Genomic DNA, 19,392 nt, shown 5'->3' with positions numbered 1-19,392 from the left:
AAATGCTCTGTGTGTGTCACAATGTGTCACTGAAGTTGGCAGTTCTTAAATCATTGTTGTTCACACATCTGTAGCAGTTCACACAAGCTCACACACAGGCATGCACTGACCTATTTTACATTACTGTGTAGGACAGAGGCAGCCGGGATTGAATGGGTCATGGTAGGCAACATAGCTCTCTCCTGAACCACAGCCAACCAAGCATGTTAAATAGTGGAGTTGTTTTTCTCCCTTCTCTCTCAGGCTTCCTGCAGGCTTGCACCGAATCTGAGCCTCATTTGTGGTGGTGGAAATAAAACATATTGCTTTTATTATTTGTACTGATACAATATCAGCCTGGGCAGTGGTACTGTATATAATGTTTGGCTTGATTTTGTTTATTTGAGATTATGAAATTGTCCGAAAGTTACCAAACATCTAGAAATATAGAAATATACACTTAAAATAAACATGCTTTGCAAAAATATTAAGGTGTGAAAAACATCAAATACGTAAGAACTTGCAGCCTTGAAATAAACAATTAAGTCAGGAAGGACACAGACGGTAAGCCACAACACCAACATTATTACAATAATGATCACAGGAAATGAAGGATGAAATTCAAAGGATGCACCCAAGGTTTAATAATAGCTCTAATAAACATCACTGAGGGAACTTGAGAGTCTGGAGTAGCACCATGTCCAGTCATGTTGCAAAGTGTTTAATAATTGATTACCTGCAATCCAGTTATTTATTCTTTAACTGGAGAAGTTCTCCATGTCCATTATTCATGTGCCTCAAACCTGTCTATAACATTTGCAATATCAGATTATTTTCATCATGATTAGCATCATCCTGACTGATCCTGATCAAATCCAGACTTTTATTTGCCTTTTAGTGCATGCTGGCTCTAACAAGCTTGGTTTTTATTTGGATCAGTTGAGGAAAATACTCCCAAATCTTTTCTTTACACATCAGAAGGGGCAAAACCTTGCGATTTAAACTTTATGCGGGTTGGATTGTGAAAAGCAAACATCTACTACATATACACCAAGTTAATGTTTAAAGCTGGGTCAGTTTAACTTTATTGCACAATGAGTATCTACAGCATCGAGCTACTGATTTTTTCCCCCTCAGCCTTTGAATTTAAGTCTGCTTCAGCATAGACATCTGCAGTGAGTGATGGTATTTGCCATCTGCTTGGCATGATATAAGCTGTACATTGTCGGTGTGAGGACATCTAGCTAAAATGACTCAAACCTGAACACACACTTATACAACACACAGTCGAACACACTCCTCAGCTTCATCCTCCTTACCCCAGCCCTGCCTCTCCCTGTGCTGCTGACCTACTTATTGCAGCATCCCAGTTACATAACCAGCCAGGGCTGTTGATCACCGCAGGCAGAGCAGGGCCAACAACCCCCACTCTATCACACACACACACACACACTCCTCGCTATGACTTACAAGCTTTCGTTAACGTCCTTAAACTGTCGGAAGTTAAAATCCACGATCATACCCCCTCTGCTATATGCACACCTGAGAGACAGGTCGATTGAAATGGTGTGTGTGTGTGTTTTTTGGGCAAACATTGAGAAAATTAGGTCAAACTAAAATGTCCAGAGTTTTGTATCAAAAGGAAAACTGGCAGCTGGTAATGTCATGAGTCACCGCCCCACTGTGCATGCACACACACACACACAAATTCCATTAAATTAATGAACATATATCATCAGTTTCCATCTTTGATAAGAAGTCACTAAAAGTTGAACCCATATCATAATAATTATGATAAAAATAATTATCTTCAATCAAATGAAAATGTCATGGAGCTTTTCTAATAGACAATCAGTCCGTTTGTGTAATTTCTTTTTATAAATGTCAACTTGATGCAAACTGATACTTCTGTGTAACCCAAGTGTGTGTGTGCTACTGGCTTGCTCCCTCAGGCAGCAACAAGAGAGAGCTTCTTTCTGAGTAGTTTGCTCAAGTTTACACTGTAGAGGCATGTGACGTAACCCTGCATCCCTCCCTCCCTCCTCTCACTTGTTCTCTCAGCCCTTCACTCTGAATAACTCCCCCCCCCTCTCTCTCTCTCTCCTCACCCCTCCTCCCTCCTTTCCTATTCCCTCCTCACTGACCTACTTTTACTCTCCTGGCCCGTTTTCACAAGCCTCCGCACAATACAAAGCTGCTTTTACAGCTCAAAGATGGGTCTGGAAAAAATGGGGATGAGTGAGAGAGAGAACAAGATATACTGTAAGGAGGGAGCAGGAAGGGAAGGGGAAAAAGGTGTATGGGAGAGGGAATGAGGAATGGATAGTGCGGTACAAAACACTGCAGTCTCCTCAGGAATGCCACCTTGTGACAGCTGGCTGGTTGACGGCAGAAGTGAAAACATATTAGAGTTTCATATGTCTGACAAAAATCAGTGGGTCTCTCTGCGGTCAGCTGTTTCCACACATATTCATCCTTCCTCTGAAAGGAAGATGCAGAAACAAGCTACCGTTAGTGTATACGAGAAGTGCTGTGGATGCATTTCATTTGAATAAAAAAAAATCTAAATGGAAAGCACTCTGGGAATAAACTGAGAATGAAAACACATCCATGAGCGTTTCTTTGGTCCTCCTGTCCCCTGACCAGATCCACAATCATGAGAATCTCAAGAAACATGGGTGTTTCCTTGAAATTGCGACACCTCTCTATCAGATGGGCTTTCATTCCTGTAATGGCTGTTACGTAACCCTCGTCAGTGGCACACTCTGCCCATGCAGACTTGCTGTTCCTATCAGCTATTGCTCCATTAACAGCAGGGTCAGGTGGAGGCTGCTACACTCTGTGTTCACAGTCTGACGCAGTTTTCTCACAAGACTCTTGTGTAACTTGTTTTTGCTTGTTGCACTCGGATACATTCAGCCATTTTTCTCTCTTTGTTTGTCCAACTGCAGCACTGTAGTGGTTCATGGCATTGAGCAATTCTGGACTACATCAGAAACAGAATGCAAAACGTGCTTATGTGTAACTACTACTTGATGTAACATTACTTAAAGGTGTGAGCATTTATTTCAGGTATAAAAGCTTAGCTTAGGATTTTATTTCAACTAACTTTTATTATGAACTTCCAGATGATCTTATACCCCATGTTGGCACCTAACCCTCCTGTTCTTGAATCTTTTATTAATTAAAGCAGTATTAATTGTTTTTTGTTTTGGCCACTTCAGGGCAGCGCAACAAGCTGGAAATGCAAAATTGTAGCAAAGGTGTTGCTTTTTTACACATTCAGCAGATTCTGGCTACTTAAGTCCATTCAGTTCATTCACTTTCATTTTAGCTCCGTTTTGGTCCCATCCAACTCCTGAGGGAAATCTATATAACAATAAATAAAGTTGATGAAAGCAGTGAGAATGAACCAAAACAGTTGTGGGCCATAAAACAAAAACAATGAGCTTAAAGATGCTAAAAATGCTCAGAAGAGCTGCGGGGAACTGCAGAGTTGATGATAACTCTTAGTGGGTTCATCTCTACAACTGACTTCTTTGATATTGCACATCACAGTAAAGCATAGTTTGTATAAAAGTATTGATTTATGAATCTTTAATGTTCTCTACAAGACTATTTCCTACAGTATGTTAAAAATGTATTTTTACTGTCTTTGCATTATGTAAAGCTCTTTGAATTGACCTGTGACGTGCGTTGCCCTGCTCGCAATTTTATGTAATATTTTATTTAGTCCCTTTCTATTTGAGCTAACTACTCAACCTTTGAGTTTTAACAACGCTTATTTTATGTTTATGTCTTTTTATATATATTACATGAATTTTCAGACTGAGGTTGAGTTTAGCCAACAGATTCCCTCCTGTACTGCTGCACCACACAGTCTGTGTGTTGTTCTGATTTGTTTCTTTTCAGTGAATCTCTGCCAGTAGGCGGTATTAAGTGATGACGTGGTGAACCAGTTAAGTTATTCTGGCTGTATTGGCTCTCACTGAGCTGTATTGGCAGACAGGGATGTTGCTGTCTGTGAGCTGTGAATCAGCAAGTTGGTCTTCTGCTAGAAAAAGACTGGTGTGTGTGTGTGTGTGTGTGTGTGCGCTTGTGTCACTTTCACCATGCATTTTTATAAGAAAGACTAAAAAAGTTCAGACATAAATTCAACAACCTTTTATTTTTTCCCCATTTAAAATCTTTCACAATCAAAAATGAGTGTTTTTGAAACCATTTTGCATATCCACATGAAGTTTAGCAATACATAATCACTTCTGGACAAGCCTTATTCAATTTTTTTTTCCATTTTTCGGAAAGCCTTTCGGCAAACAACAAAGGTTATACGGTAACACAGAGTACGAATGGTAACTGGGGCAAGGGGTAGCATGGGTAAATACACAGCACAACCAGGAAGAGCATAGAGCAAAATGACACAACAGGATAACAGAAAAATACACATAATAGCCAAAATAATAACCAAATATAATAGAAAATAACAATATTAATAAAATAATAATAAAATAATGACAGCAGTATACAAGAGATAGAGAGACAACTTTACATTTATACATAGTGGCCAGAGGCAGGCACCAGGAAGTGAAACAGTTAAACTTGTACAGACTGTATGATCTACTTTAGCTAAAACAACTCAGTGCAGAGGTGAGTGGGATCATTAAGACATTGGCCAAAGTGGGGACAAGGGACAACACAATAAAGAGGCACCTTATGAAGAGAGAGCAGCTTTGCTGGTTTTGCGACTGAAGAGCCATTTCATTTATTAGACAGAATTTGTCTGGAAATGAAGATGTATTGATTTTTTTTTTGTATGGCTGGCAAACGAGGCTTGCCTTGTGCTTGTCAGGTTTTGCCAACAGCAATGTGTGACTTAGCCTTGACTGATATGTGGATAACTGGCCTTGACTGTTTTGACAGGTTTGACTGTTGAAGAGCTCAGAACACCTGAATGAGCCCCCTGATCTGATCCATAAATCTGAAAAAATTACTGTACTTTTCCTTTGTCAAGTTGTGGCTCATACTTTTAGTTGAAAGAAAATCTTTGAGGCATTTTCTAGACAAAGAGGGACTGTACAAGGTGTCTTAACAAGAACAAACTGATCACTTTTAAGTCTACGAACATCCGCATCCCAGTGCTTTATTTTTTGTTGTTTTTGCCACATTTTTCTTCTTAAAATATATATTCAATTTATGCAAATTTATATATCACAGTAATATACAATCTAAGTGCTTCAGAAGTGGAGGGGACTTGTGTGCTGAGGGTGGAGGATCAAATGTTACAGACGTGTTCAGAGGGAGGAGAATGTAACTCTTTGCCCAAAAGGGAGATGCTAAAGGAAGAAAGTGTATTCTTTGGTCAAAGGAATGTTCCCATAATGCCACAATAAATGCTGGCCAGCCACCAAGGCAGTTTACAATGATGAATAATTGAATAATGTTTGAATTTTACACAATGTAAATTTCCCAGACTCCAGCTCTGGAGAGTTTCATTCCGTCCCCTCCCTCGTTAAGTGACCTGTTATTTTAATTGGAGGGATAGGTGGGAGGTAGGAGAGAGTAAAGGGAAGGGGGAACAGGTGACACAGTGAAACTTGATGGTGAAATCACATCCTAACTACACCTCACACAGATCACTGGCTTCTTCACGGTCTTGTAAGGTGCTGATGTGAGTCATAGTTGTAGTTGTCGTAGACAACAAAGAGGTGACAGAAAAGGCTTAACAGTCTCTTTTGAATACTCAAGCTGCTCTTATTTGTCCTTAATCTCGCCTCTTATTGCGTCCACCCCTGCTGCTGCTGCTGCTGGATCCCCTCTTCCCTCCCTCCTTTTTAGCCTCCACCCTCTCATTCACCTGAGGCTTCTCCTCTTCTGCATACTCAGTCTCGTTCTCCACCTCTCTGCTCTCCCCGTTGGCCTGGCCATTGTGAGGGTTGCTGGGTAGAGCTAAGTAAGGGTGCTGAGGCAAATTGGGAGAGGGGGACATGGAGGTGTTGACCGGTCCCTCCAGTAGCGTTCCTGCTGCCCCACTGGACAACGCTCTGTACTTGAGGCGGAGCTTGTGCGGCAGGGCAGTGGCTTTGACCTCGGTTTGGCACTCGCCATGCGAACCAGCAGCTCCCGCTGCCTTCTGGTGATAGCTGCTGATGTCTGAGGAGGATGAGGAGGGGGACTCGTCATCAGTGGAGCCCTCTTTGTCAGAGCTACGAAGGTCCCCATCACTGGATGAGGTGTCTTTAGTGGAGGAGTTCTCCTGGTAGAAACCGTCGGCCCGGGGGCCTCCCTCGTATGTGAGCACCGGGGGCTCTTCGTCCAGTGTGTTGAGGTAGCCGTTGTGCTGTGGGCAGGGGGACTTCCCCTCCTCGGTGTTATGGATCAGATCAGGAGCAAAGGGGTTCTGGTGGTTTTCTTCATGCTGAAGACTGCTCTCCTGACCGTGGTAGCTGTAGTGCCCATGCTGCTGTTGGGCATTGGCTTTGTACCTTTGTTGCAGCTCCTCTGCTGACTCAGCATGACCATTAGTGTATTCATACTGAGGCGAGTCCAAGGTCTTTGTCCTCTCCAGCTTCTCAGCGACCTCTGTGATGGTCACTGAGCAGTCAGAGAACTTGGAGGTGGAGGTGTGCTGGCCATGCTGCAGCAGTCTGCTCTGCTGGGACTGATGGTCCTCCGGCCTCTGGTTCTCCATGGGGTAGCAGCCACTGCTCGAGCGGTACAAGATGACACTCCTCTGTGCAGAGGTGGCCTGAGGAGCTGGGCTGGAGGCCTCCATGTGGCATTGCTGGTAGTCCATGGCACTTTCGGCCAATGGGGTGTTCTGCTGGTGAGGAGAAACCAGAGCAGTGTGGTTACCATGGTATGCCCCACTTGGGATACCATTGGGCATCCTGTTGCTTTCAAGTCTGGCCATCTCCATACTTGAGGGCTCCTCCTTTATGTTGTAGCCCATGGGCTCTGGGCTGTCTCTGGAGGAGCCGTCAGACATGTCAGAGATGGAGCCTCGGGGAGAGTAACTGTGGAGCGTGGTGTGGCGCTCGCCACGGCTTGACTGTTCTGTTTCAGATGAGTCAGAATTCAGCATCACCTGGGATGCACTGGAGTAGCCGCTGCTGGAGAGGTAGGCGTTACTATTTGGGGTGCCATTGGTGCTGCTCCCATTGCTACTATTGTTGCCACCGGCATCACTATTAGAGATCTGCTGACTTTTCTCCATGTAGGAGGCTGTGCTGATGAGGCCAAAGCGCAACTTGAGCTGAAGGAGTTCTGTTTTCAGACGAACATTCTCCTCATTCAGCGCCATGACCCGGTTCTCAAGCACCATGTCATTGAGGCGACGCTTTTCCCTTGAGCGCTTGGCTGCTTCATTGTTCTTCCTCCGTTTTTCCCAATAGGAAGCATCTTTCTTCTCGTCAGAAATAAACTCTCGCTTGCGACGGCCGGACATATTAGGCTTGTTTCCCTTAGCCTGGCGGCTGATCCGCGCTCCGCCTTCAGGATTAGGTGATGGGATGCTCCCACTGTAGGAAGAAAAAGTGTCTACCTCCATGGCATTTTTGTTGCTGGTGGATGGGAGGTGTAGACTCAGACTTTCCATTTTTCCTTAGCTGGGAGCTAGAGTGTAACTCTAGCAAAGGGCAAAGGGGGAAAGGGAAAAGATGTAAAACTATATGAGCCTTCTGCTTTGTCACTAGGGAGTTTGAATTATGTCGCAGGATCTGCAAAAACTTCTTGATGAGGTATTTGTGCTCCTTGAAGGGATGGCCTCATTGATTTCTGTTACTTATTTTTCAAGATTAAAATGTTCAAGTGTCCATATTAGCCAAGAAGATTAAAAAGAGGTGGAACTCCACAAAAACCTCAGACATTGAACTAGTGTTCTGAACGAGTAAACCAAAAAAATAAGCTATTTTGAGCAAAGAGTCTTCCAGCTGTCTTGGCAAATACTTCGAAGCAGTCTCTGGAGTCTCACTGGAGGTGATTTTGAGTTTATTGGCGTCTTCCACAATCTTCAGCAGAGCTGTGATGCCTGTCAGGCCGCTGCACTGCTTCTCTCAGTGTCTTACAGAGGATGTAGGTCAGTCCGTCTACTTCGGGGCTCCCTGAGGATCCAGCTTCAGTGCTGCTGTTTGCTGACCACTAACTGGGTTACGGAGAGGGAGAAAGAGGGAGGGGGGGAGACAGAGAGAGAGAGAGAGCATTAGAATCGCTGTAAAACCACTGTAGTTCATTGTGCCATATATTTACATTTCATTCAGGTCAAATCACATTTATGAACTATTGTACAAAGCTTTAACGTGGGTCCCTTGAGTGTATCCTCTGAGGCTTGAGATCAATACAGTCTGTTTACCACAATTTAACGTGCGCCAAAAATCTATCACATAACTCCCAAATGTTACACAATGTTTGTCTTTCTTTTCTTTTCATACAGTAGGTGCTGCTGCTGCTGCTGCTGCTGCTGGTGCAGAGCTCTTTTGTAAGACAGGGCGCTGTCATAGTCACATAACAAGGACTGAGGCAGGCTGACCTGGTGCCAGCTCTGCAGAAACTGACAGATAAAGGGCTGAGGGAGGGAGGGACTGGACGGAGATGCATTTGATATATCATCACATTCTACGACATATTACTGTAATTATAGTATAGGGTATGATGAAATAAGTTATGTGTAACTATAATTTCTGCTTTTGTATTTGATTTTCTAAAATGCATCAAACTGAAAGTAGTGCATCAAACATCATTTCAAGGGTCTGGAATGAGCTCATGAGAGTGAACACACAATCTGTGTGTGTATATGTATATCTGTCACAGCGGGCAATGTGTTCATTTCTCTGGTAGCCGTCACACTGTCTGAAGTTACACAACACTGCTGAACTTCCTTATGTGGTGTCAACATCGTAGCTCAACAGGAAGCCTTGCCCACTCGACTTGTCTTGCGGCAAAAAGTTAACAACAATGCTGAATGCGGGACGGATGGACTTGTTGACGGCAGTCCGGCATAACATAATACTATAACACATAATGAACTAGATCTGTTCTTGTTTTAGGCCTGATTCCTCTGGTTCTCTCGCTGCACAGCATTACAAAGCCAATATGCAGTAATTAATAACACATCGTTACACTGAGCCCGAGAGTCCATTACAAACACGAAAACATCTTTTCACACACACACAGGGAATGTAATAATCTAGGTCAATGTGCCTTTGGGTAACAATGACTCCTTCGGTGTCAATTTTCATCCGCTGGAACACTGGAATTCAGTGTAGCACAAATTTGAACTTTTATCATGACCCGTTTGCTTTCATTAACCTTGTCTTTCTCCCCATTTTCCATAATTTTTCAGGGTACTCAATTTCAAATATTGAAAACTGTAATCAGTGAAGCACAATTACAGTTTGGTGGACACTAAGTTTATCTAAAGGAATTTAACTTGAATCATACCAGTCTCACCACAGTCCAGTTACTTTTAATTGTCAAGCAACTTTTATACAGACTTTCAAGTCTTTAATATTTAAGTCAAACAGGAAGCACAAGTATGCAAATAACAGATTGGTATCTTAAGAAAATGAGTTTTGTTACTGAATCAGCAAGGACTGGATACCTGCAGGATATTTCCAGTACCGTTTTCACTCTGTACCTCAAAACCCATCAGTTAAAGTGTCTTAAAGCATATTGTGTTGCAGCTACTATTGCTGTCAGTCATATTTGTTAACATCATGTAAGACAACAAAAGTAACCTATTATCAGTAAAAAAAAATATCATTTTGAGAGCTGTAAGTTAAAACTTTAAACTTGCATTCAAAAGTCACACAAGAAAAGATGCAAAGGAATTTCACTGAAGAAACAGCACCCAGCTCCTAATTTAGCTCCTATTTATGCACACGTGTCTTCTGATCTCTCTGTATAGTGGTGCCTGAGTATGAGAACAGCCCAAGCAGAGAAAGCAGACCTGAACAAAGAAGCTCCACCAATCCACTGTTCCAATTATTGAATCTGAGATGGCGAAAGGGTAAAAAACACGCTCACATCGCAAAGAGAGTAGAACAAAAGTGCTCCAATTGAACAAAATTCACTCACATCGACATTCTTTCACTATGCGGCAGTATATTGTTCTCATATCAAAAACTACTTACTTTGCACCACCAAGTCAATCTCACATTAACTATTTAATCTAATGTGCGCCTTCTCCAGACTGGTTACCGCACTTTTCTGCTTCCTCCACAGTCAATCACCCTGTTACATAATCCTGCATTAAAAAACCCAAATTGTGACCTTGAAAAAGCTTGACTACTACACTGAATTATTAACCATTTATTTACCCATGTCTGTTATGTTGTATCTCAGGGGCTAAGTCGTATCCCTCCAGTGCCAGAACAAGGACTTTATTGTCTCTTGTTTGTCTCCTTTTCTCATAAAACTGGAGTAAAGCTATGCTGAACAGGAAGGGATTTGGACACAACCACCAACAGATGTGGAAAATGTAGGGTCACCCCCCCTCCCCAACCCCAAATCATTTTCATAAAGACTTGGGGGGAGGGGGGGGGGGGGGGGGGGGGGGGGGGCACGAAACAAAGGCGGGCAGGAAGGAAGCATGCATACGTCTGCGCTGTCCCACTGACCTAGAAACGACGCTAAGCAGTAAACACTCCTCCTGTCTTTGACGGTGCGCCATAAAATAGGTCAGTGGGACTGCAAAGGAGGGAGGGCAGGAGAGGGAAAGACAGTATTAGAGTGCACTCTAAAAATAGAGCGACAGAAAGAGGTGAGGGAGGGAGGAAGCCGAAAAGGAATAGGGTGACAAGAGGGACTGAGTTGGTGGAAATAAGAGGAATTTTACAGAATCTGCAGCAAGAGGAATAAAAGCGTCAAAAAACATCATCCACCTGAAAATCTGATCGTGAAAGCCCCAGTGATTTTTGTGCAACATGAATTCCTGTCCCCACTAGAAAATTCCGCCTTATGCAGCGCATAACAATATGCATCAGTAGCAGATGAAAAAAATGATAGCGAGAGATAGATGGCACTGACGTCAGAGCACACGCCCATCTCTGCAGCCACATTCAAGAGGCTCTCTCTCAGGACCGCATGGGGAGGGGCTGCTGTTGTTGCTCGTAACGTACGTGCTCTGAATTTCTCTTGTTGCGGAGCAAAGCTTGTGTAACACTGGCATATTACATAGCAGCAGAAGCTACAGGTTACTGGGTGTGAATGCCCTGCAATGTCCCCTTTCACTATCCTCTCTGCGCATATTGTGCTCTGGATAAAAAGCCTAAGACTAAGACAAGAAAATAAAGAGATACTGGACACGATAAATTGCGCAATTGGCTCTTTGTGCAAGGGCTAATTTCCCAAAAGAATGATTCACTGCAGCTGATGTAAGCAGTTTGTTTTTGGCTGTGGAAAACACAACTCTGTCTGAAGTTGTTCCCAGGCACTTGCCGCTCAGGGAGGAATGCTTCACCCCTGACCTCCTCTGAGGCAAGTGTGAGTACAACGCATGGCATCCTCTTCCCCTCCTCCATCTTTTAAGTGATCCAACACCACACACGTGGAAGGGGCCCCAGCAAGCAGCCACCATTTTAACCCACGGCTTTGTGTCAAGAAACAAATCTAGGAGACAGGAATTCAGACATTCCAGGTCAGTTAGTTTGGCCTGTAGCTGAGTGCAAGTGCAAGTGTATATAAATATGTATATGATTTTTACATTTTCATAATATTCTGTTTAGTGTTTTGAACCTTACTTAGCTAATTGGCGGCATCTGTTTAAGTTCAATCTGATTTCCAGCAAATGCAATGTTCCCATCTTTACTTACAAGTCAAAGGTTTTAGCTACTTTCAGCAGGTTCACTAGGCAAAATCGTCAAAAGAAAAAACTAAATTACCAAACATATTAATAAATAGACACTAAACGTAGGTTAACTGGGACAAGTTGTTGTAGTTATTAAAGTCTGCTTGAATTTGTGGTCTCAAATTCCTTAGAGCAACAGACAGAGTTGGTCAACAGCTTGCCCTGTATACCTCATGTGTCTCCTCACCCAGATACAGGTCTGACCTATATTCAGTGAGCTGGCTGGGACGGAGCAATGCAGACGGCTCTGAAACTAGACCAGCTGGCAGCAGGTGGACTAAGAGCTCACTAGAACTCTGCCTTATTTTGCAAGACAGGGGTTTCCACGCATTGCATCACATCCTATTCTAATTTCACAACAAAGTCCCACCAAGACCTCACCGGGATCCTGGGAGTCAAGTTTTGTACCAAACAAATTGTTGTATCTGGTCCTACCTTGCTTCTGCTTTTATTTGTCTGTTCCATGTCCTCTTTTGGAGGAGAAAGACTGAGCAAGATAAAAATAGCTCACAGACATCCAGCAGCTGTGTTACGTCATTGATGAAAGCATTTCTAAAATACAATTTCAACCCATGCAGACTTGCTAAACATCTATGCAGCTTCAAAAATAAGGGTTTGGTGTTAATCTGGGTATGGATGTTGGGAAGAACGGGAATCAATTACAGGCCTCTCTGTCCCAGGAGAGCTGCTGTTTATTGCTTCTCCCTGCTGTGTGCTGGTTATGTCATACCCTCCGACTCCCTCAAAGCAATGTTCTGTGCTTTACTTAACACACCTTACCAGTGAAAGAGAATCACCCAGTCATTCACTTTGAATGAAAATCAGACATTTTGTGACTGCTTTCTCCTTTGAATCTATAAATGTAACCTTCAAACAGAAGCAAATGTTCTGCACATCTGGAGAAAATGAAGTTGCATTAATATGGATTAATTTATTCGTAGATTACTGATGCATTACATGTTTTCCCCCTGTAGTATCTCTGTAATACGCCCATGTTTTTATAGAATATTAACACAAGCCGTCTATCCTGAAACCATTGTAATGTTAGCCATTTTTTATCCTATAATCTCTATTTAAGTATCCTATAACCTCCACTCTGACACGAGTTCCAACTACCTTTTTATTGAAAATGTGGAATTAGCAATACCGTTTATCCTAATAAAAAAAAGCCACGCGCTAATCCAGGCTAATGTTTGCATCAGCGGGATAGCCAAAAAGACGAATTAATATCTACAGAACTAAAGTGATCTAGTGACCTAGATAAAGACGACAAACACAGACAAGCAGCAGGACGCCACGTGCAGGAGCGACTATAGTGCACTGTGTGTCTGCATTAACCAGACAACACAGACCGAGCGCCGCAGCTGCCCCCATTCCCTGGAAAACACCACCGTGAGGAAAATAACCTCGCCTTGACATTGAGCTCATAACGTGGGGTATGGCCAACCACGTTTTCCACTCCTGCTACATGTTTCGTGTCAATAACAAAGCGAGGGGGGAGAAAAACGCAACATACGGCAACAAAGTATTAGTCCAGTGAGTAGCCTACCGTGTGTAATGTGACAAAAGCAGCCGCAAATGTCTCAAAGTCACGGACGCGCGGATCTACCGGCAGAGCCGAGAGTCGCCATGTGAACAATAACCGGCCACAAGCATCACGTCCTCATCTCAACACACACAGCTATTAAAGCACGGCAAATACAGAACATACACAGAGACAACCAAGACAAAGACAAATGCCGAAAAGCAGCCTTCCGCTCAGTCATAACATACCTTTCCATGTCCTGGAGGAGGGGGAAAAAAAAGATTCCCGACACAAAAGCTGTCTCGCTCCCGTTTCCTCCTGTCCTTGTCCTTTTTGAAGAAACCTCGCCCCCAAAAAAACTCGAAAAGTTTCCCTCTGCTGTTCCTGTCGCTACTCGGGTGGGTTGTGGTGGAGTCAGTGGGTCGGGTGGATGCTGTTTCTGTCTTTTGGCTCGTGCTGCCTGTGTGTTGCGCGATGCCGGACACTTTGCTCCAGTTTCTCCGGCTCCCTTTCTAGAAATATGTGTTAGTAGGTCAGCGGTTGCATAACAGCTCTTAGGCTGCCTCGTCACGTTTTTGTCCTCTATCCCTCCGCGCGAGTCTCTCTCTCTCTCTGTTATAGGCTAAGCTCCTATACTTTTTTTCTCCATCTCTCGTCCACGATGCAACGCCATCTCCTTCGCGGGAGTGGTTAAGTTTATATAACAAGGGCACAGAGACACTATGTTACCGAGCGGTCCAGTAATAGCATGTAACAGCATGTCCTTCAGCCGTGCATACAGCCACTGTTAGCTCTCATTAGTCAACTTTGTAGCTGATGAAGCAAAGGTTGAATTAGGCTAATTCTGTAAAATATCTTGTGTTATCTATGTTTTTTCCATCACTGCTTGCCAGACTTGAACACTGATGGCGTTTCAAAATACTGTAATTCAGCATAGGCCTACTACGTTGCAACTACAGCATAAAATGATTTTTATCTGAACGTTCATACTCCTGTCCTGTATTACATTTTGTGATGCTTCTATTTTGATTCTGCCAGTGTGGAACTACAGGACCACCCATGTTTGAATAAACCATACCAGTTTATTTTTTCTTATTATATTTTTCATTTGCCTTGCTATCTATATTATGATTTTAGCATAATTAACAGTACAAATGATGGATACTGGATTCTCTCTCATCTTACTAGTGTTAACAAGATGTTTAGAAGAGATTGTTTTTAAAGAAAAAAGCAATTTGAAAAAAATGTATCGTTGTATTTTGCATTTATCTTCACAGCAAATGGATGTGTTTTATCTGCTTAGGAGATTTTCCATTATCCCACAAAGCCCGCTGTCCTCATCACCACCATATTTACTGAGCAGTTACGTCAGCCCTGTTTTGTATCAGACACGCATCCATTTCCAACCCACTTTCTCACTCACATCCCTTCCCCCTGCTTTGTCTCAACCCACACACGTGCACCCATTCACTACATACACACACACGCACACACACATCATTATCACCACCATTAGACCATGTTGGGGAAACGGTGGCCTTGAACTTGTCTAGCTCCTCCCCCCACCAATTTGTTATAACCAACAACCCCCAACACACTCCTCCATCTTACCCACTACCTCTGCATGCAGGCATTCCCTTGGTAACTGTGGTGTGGTGGTGCCTGCCTAGCAACCAGAAGGCTCTCACTCCTTCCTATATGGCTTATGGCATTGAGGGTGGGGGGTGCAGACTGTGCTAGATGAAGACTGGTTGCAGACAAAAGATCTCACGTGTGTCTTGTGATGTTGCAGTCAGGGCCAAAGCCTTACGCAGGGCTCGCTGCAGCTACACAGGTCTGATATGCCTGTTTTAGCCTCACAGGTTAGTATGGAAATTCATTTGTATATGTCATGTGAATGTCATTTTCAAGCTCCAGCCTCATTCTTGCATTGTGACTTTTAATAAAGATGGGTCATTTCAAGTCGGGATTGCTGGACTTCCAACACAAAATTACAGCATTGCTTTTTCTGCATGTGTAGCATATGGTACTAGAGTAAGCACAATGGAGGAGATGACCTCTGTAGTAACATGGCTGGGAATGGATGAATGAATGAATGAGAGTTAGTGGTTCATGCTGAGAAAGACTCTTGGCGCCACCTAGTGTTAATAAAAAAAATGACTGCTGAAAATGGAAATATTCAAGAATTTTTTATTACAGAATGATGACAGTCATGTGAGTTATATTTCAGCATTATATGGCAGCTTTCTGGTTCCCCACCGCCATCAGAATGTATTTCACAACACCTCTACTGTTGTCCATCTGCAGACTTGTTCTCTTTCCAGGTGTTAATAATTCTGAACCTGTATCCTTCACTTCCAGATGGGCCAATCAGTCTCCACCGCAGCTGCTTCAATGCTAAAAATAGCTTTCACGCTGCTGACGTGATAGATGACTCATGCAGAGTCTCACTCCTCTCCCTGCATCCCTACACCGAACCTCTCTCCCTGGCACTGTCCGACACCCCTCTGTCCCACCTCATTTCAGCAACCTTAGTTCAGTGAAGTCTCTTGCATATTGCATGTTGATGGCTGAATCTCTTAAAATACGTGTGTAATGTCTCCAAGTTATGAACAGGGATTTTATTACCACAATTGTCACACTCATTTAATCTGATTATCATTATTAGATGAAATGCAGATAATTTGTCATGTAAAATACAGGGAGAAAACCTTAATCTGTCATAAAAGATTCACCAGTCAGAGTTATTTTATTTCCAAGTACAATTCACTTCAATTATAATTCTGAACAAAGATGAAATACACACTTGTATGGACCTTGCTTTCATGAGATAAACCAGATATAAATACAGTAAACACCGCATTAAGATTACAAAGACAAGTGGACTGCCAAAAAGGCTTAAAACACATTTGTGCTGTGTTTTAACACAGTATATTTAACACAAGGTAATATTGATAAAGTGTTTATGTTGAAAGGCCTATAAACTGTATGCTGTCCCAAAGAAGACAAAAATGGCATTTACAAATATGAATCAAGTGAACAATGTGAGATTAAAGTGTTACAAATTATAAGTGCTTTGTGTTTTATGTTCATCCAGTGTTTCTGACAGACCTGTTCAGTAAAGTATTCAGAAATGTCCTTCAAATCTCAGGTAATCAACAAAATGAAAGGACACGTGATGACTCACAGAAATCACTTTTAGTGTGAAACAGATGTCATAAATAAATTGGTTTGTCACTTCCGTGGTAGCTGTTTACACTGGGGCCACGCTGTGTGATTGATGGTTTGGAAAAATGTAGTGTGAATTCTGTCTATTAATTTTAGTGGAGAACTGATCTTCTTGGGCTCAGGTTTTAAGCGATCTTAGGGAGCAGCTGCTGAGAGAAGAGCCTCTTCAGCTGAGCCACTTCCTGAGACAAACAGCTGATCTGAGACCTGAGACTGCTGTCCTCTGTCAAGTACTTGGTGTCCCTGGAGTTCTGCAGAGAGGAGGAGTTATAATATCCAGAGGACGGACCCTGATACTGCTGCACATGTCCACCACAGACCTCCTCCCTGGACCAAGGAGCCTGACTCTCTGTCCGACTGTCCCACCCCGCCTGCTGGTGGTTCCTCCCCTGGATGTTTGGCCCCACTGTGGCTACAGGCTGTCCTCCGTGTCTGGTATCAGAGGGTGGAGACATCTCCGCTCCGTCACTGCAACCACCGGGACCTTTGAAACGGAGCTTGTGCGGGAGGCTCCTCAAACCCTCAAGTGAGTCTTGCCTGTTTACATAAGGACTCTCATTGACCTCCAGAGGAGTGAGATGGGAGTCGTAGCCCTGCTGCTCCTCCACCATCCCCCTCGGAGAAGGCCCACCATGCTCACTTAGTGTGCCATCAAAAAACACAGGGCTGCCCACATTTGAGCTACATGAGGTGGAGACACCGGACTCCTCGGATACACTCTGACTTGACAGAATCCCTGTTACCCTCGGCCCATAGATGGCCGCCTGCTGCGGAGGGGTAGGGTCAATGTGTGGTGTGCTGGCGCTGGGCTGTGTGAGGAGGTATGACGATCCACCAGTGTGAGGCTGGTAGAAATGTGCTGCACTGGGTTTTGGGTGAGCACAGAGGGACGCAGACAGTGGCAGGATGGACACGTCAGATGGATCCTTGACTAGGCCAAAACGAAACTTCAGGGCCAATAGCTCGGCCCTCAGGCGGGCGTTCTCCTCCAGCAGGCCCAGGACTCGCCTCTCCAGGACCATATCATTGACACGTCGCTTCTCTCTGGACCGCTTGGCTGCCTCGTTGTTTTTTCTCCTCTTGTCCCAATAGCCTTCATCCTTCTTCTCGTCTTGGATGAACTCACGTTTGCGACGTGCATTGTTGCTATTGTCTTCATCGCAGCTGCTACCAGCCCTAGCTTCACAGTTGTCAAGGTTCTCTTTGCGTTTGAGGCCAAAGGTGTGGCCCAGGAGGGTACGAGCCAGCTGGCTTGTGGAGGTCAGAATGGAAACAGTCTCATCAGTGAAGGACCCGGCCCCTCCCAGAGGCCTGGACTCCAGTCCCTCCACAGCCACCAGTGAGGGCACTGACCGATCCTGGATGACACCTCCCACGGTCTGACCAGTCATGTTCACTCCTGATTTGAGACTTCAGGGAGCTGTGTGAGGAACTTACTGAGAGACTGTGGTTTGGGCTGAAGCGAGCTGTAATGGCACCCCCTAGTGGTGAAAAAACACAAACACATGTGATGATGTGACGATTTGTTTACAAGGTTGCAAAACATTAAATTGACATTAACTTCTGCCAGTAGAATGGTGTGATGTATTTTACCGCAAGAAAATACTAACTGACAGAAGAAAACGATAAATTCTATTAAAAACTTTTAAATAAATACTTACAAGAATTACAGTGGGTTAAAACTATTTATAAAGACTCATAATAACACGGGTCTGATACAACAACTAGTGACCACAACCAGACATTTACAATTAGTGCTATCACTGCCAAAGCTGTTTCATTAAACCCTAAATCCAAGGAAATGATGAGTCCTAAATAGTTCAATGTTTACACAAATGTAGTCTCATATGAAATTCACATGCTATTTCATTCGATAAGGGATCATAAATTACAATAATTCTTCTTAGAAACAAATTAAATAGATACATCAGCTCGCATGATTAAAAAAAAAACAATTAAATCATTGATACATTTTGAAAAAAATAAAAGACATCTTACTTCCAAATCAAACATGTGCTGAACCTCTTGATGAAAATCTCAGAGAGAGGACGCATGCAGAGCTTCACGGCCCGTCTGGAGGTTTCTGCTCCTCAAATGCTCCGCATCTCTCGTTTCTTCCCGATCATCGGTTCAGCCGGGGTCGGATCCTCACCCTGTGTGACCGGCCCCCCTCCTCCTCCCCCTCCTCCCCCTCCTCCTCCTCTCAACGGAGAGCCAGCTGAATCAAACCAGCGGAGACACACAGTTCAGGCTAAATAGCAAAAAAATCCCACAACAAAACAAAAAACAAGCTGCTTTCCAAATCGGTCCTAACGGATTCAAATGATATTTTGTGACTTTAATACAGGCATGTAATTGGCAGTCGAAGGATGTCGAAACGAAAACGAGGTTGAGACTGAAAGATTAACTGTGAAAAATAATAAGTGATTATTTAAGATTAAAAACACTTCACTGCAAAATGTGTGCCTGACTGACAGAAGGAAAACGTACTGTTCTGCCACAGCAGCACTTTTATCTGTTAAAAAGGACACGTGATGTGTCAGTCTGAGATAATCAGCCAATGATCACTACTGACCTAAGTAGCCCCTGGAACTTCAACTTAGACAACCTCTACTGAGATTTACATTAGTGATGGGAATTATGGCTCTCTAAAGGGAGCCTGATCTTATAACTCAGTTCCTTTCAGAGAGCCTCTTCATTTAGAACCACTTCTGATGGTCACTGTCTAAGTTACAGGTTAATACTACCAAAAAGGATCAAAAAATAAATGTATAATTATTTATATCTTTAAATGATTAAATGAGCCCCCTTTTACCAG

The 19,392-nt window shown here is 43.4% G+C and overlaps 2 protein-coding genes across 2 annotated transcripts; both read right to left on the bottom strand.

Annotated features, from left to right (window-relative positions):
- Window positions 1-4,128: 4,128 nt before the first annotated feature.
- On the bottom strand, window positions 4,129-14,006 carry nfil3-5 (nuclear factor, interleukin 3 regulated, member 5). The gene is made up of 2 exons (XM_046047939.1): window positions 13,595-14,006; window positions 4,129-8,119 (listed from the first exon to the last, which is right to left on the bottom strand). Exon 2 carries the CDS (start codon window positions 7,571-7,573, stop codon window positions 5,741-5,743), a length of 1,833 nt encoding a protein of 610 aa, XP_045903895.1. The 5' UTR covers window positions 7,574-8,119; window positions 13,595-14,006; the 3' UTR covers window positions 4,129-5,740.
- A 1,774-nt stretch (window positions 14,007-15,780) lies between these two features.
- Window positions 15,781-18,697, bottom strand: LOC123969902 (NFIL3 like protein-like). Its single transcript, XM_046047673.1, has 2 exons — window positions 18,573-18,697; window positions 15,781-18,055 (listed from the first exon to the last, which is right to left on the bottom strand). Exon 2 carries the CDS (start codon window positions 17,963-17,965, stop codon window positions 16,700-16,702), a length of 1,266 nt encoding a protein of 421 aa, XP_045903629.1. The 5' UTR covers window positions 17,966-18,055; window positions 18,573-18,697; the 3' UTR covers window positions 15,781-16,699.
- Between the last annotated feature and the right edge of the window lie 695 nt (window positions 18,698-19,392).

The sequence above is a fragment of the Micropterus dolomieu genome, linkage group LG04 (genome assembly GCF_021292245.1).
Source record: "Micropterus dolomieu isolate WLL.071019.BEF.003 ecotype Adirondacks linkage group LG04, ASM2129224v1, whole genome shotgun sequence".
NCBI classification, from domain to species: Eukaryota; Metazoa; Chordata; class Actinopteri; order Centrarchiformes; family Centrarchidae; genus Micropterus; species Micropterus dolomieu.
The sequence above is the reverse complement of the archived record's forward strand: the minus strand, read 5'-3'. Positions and strand labels throughout refer to the sequence as shown.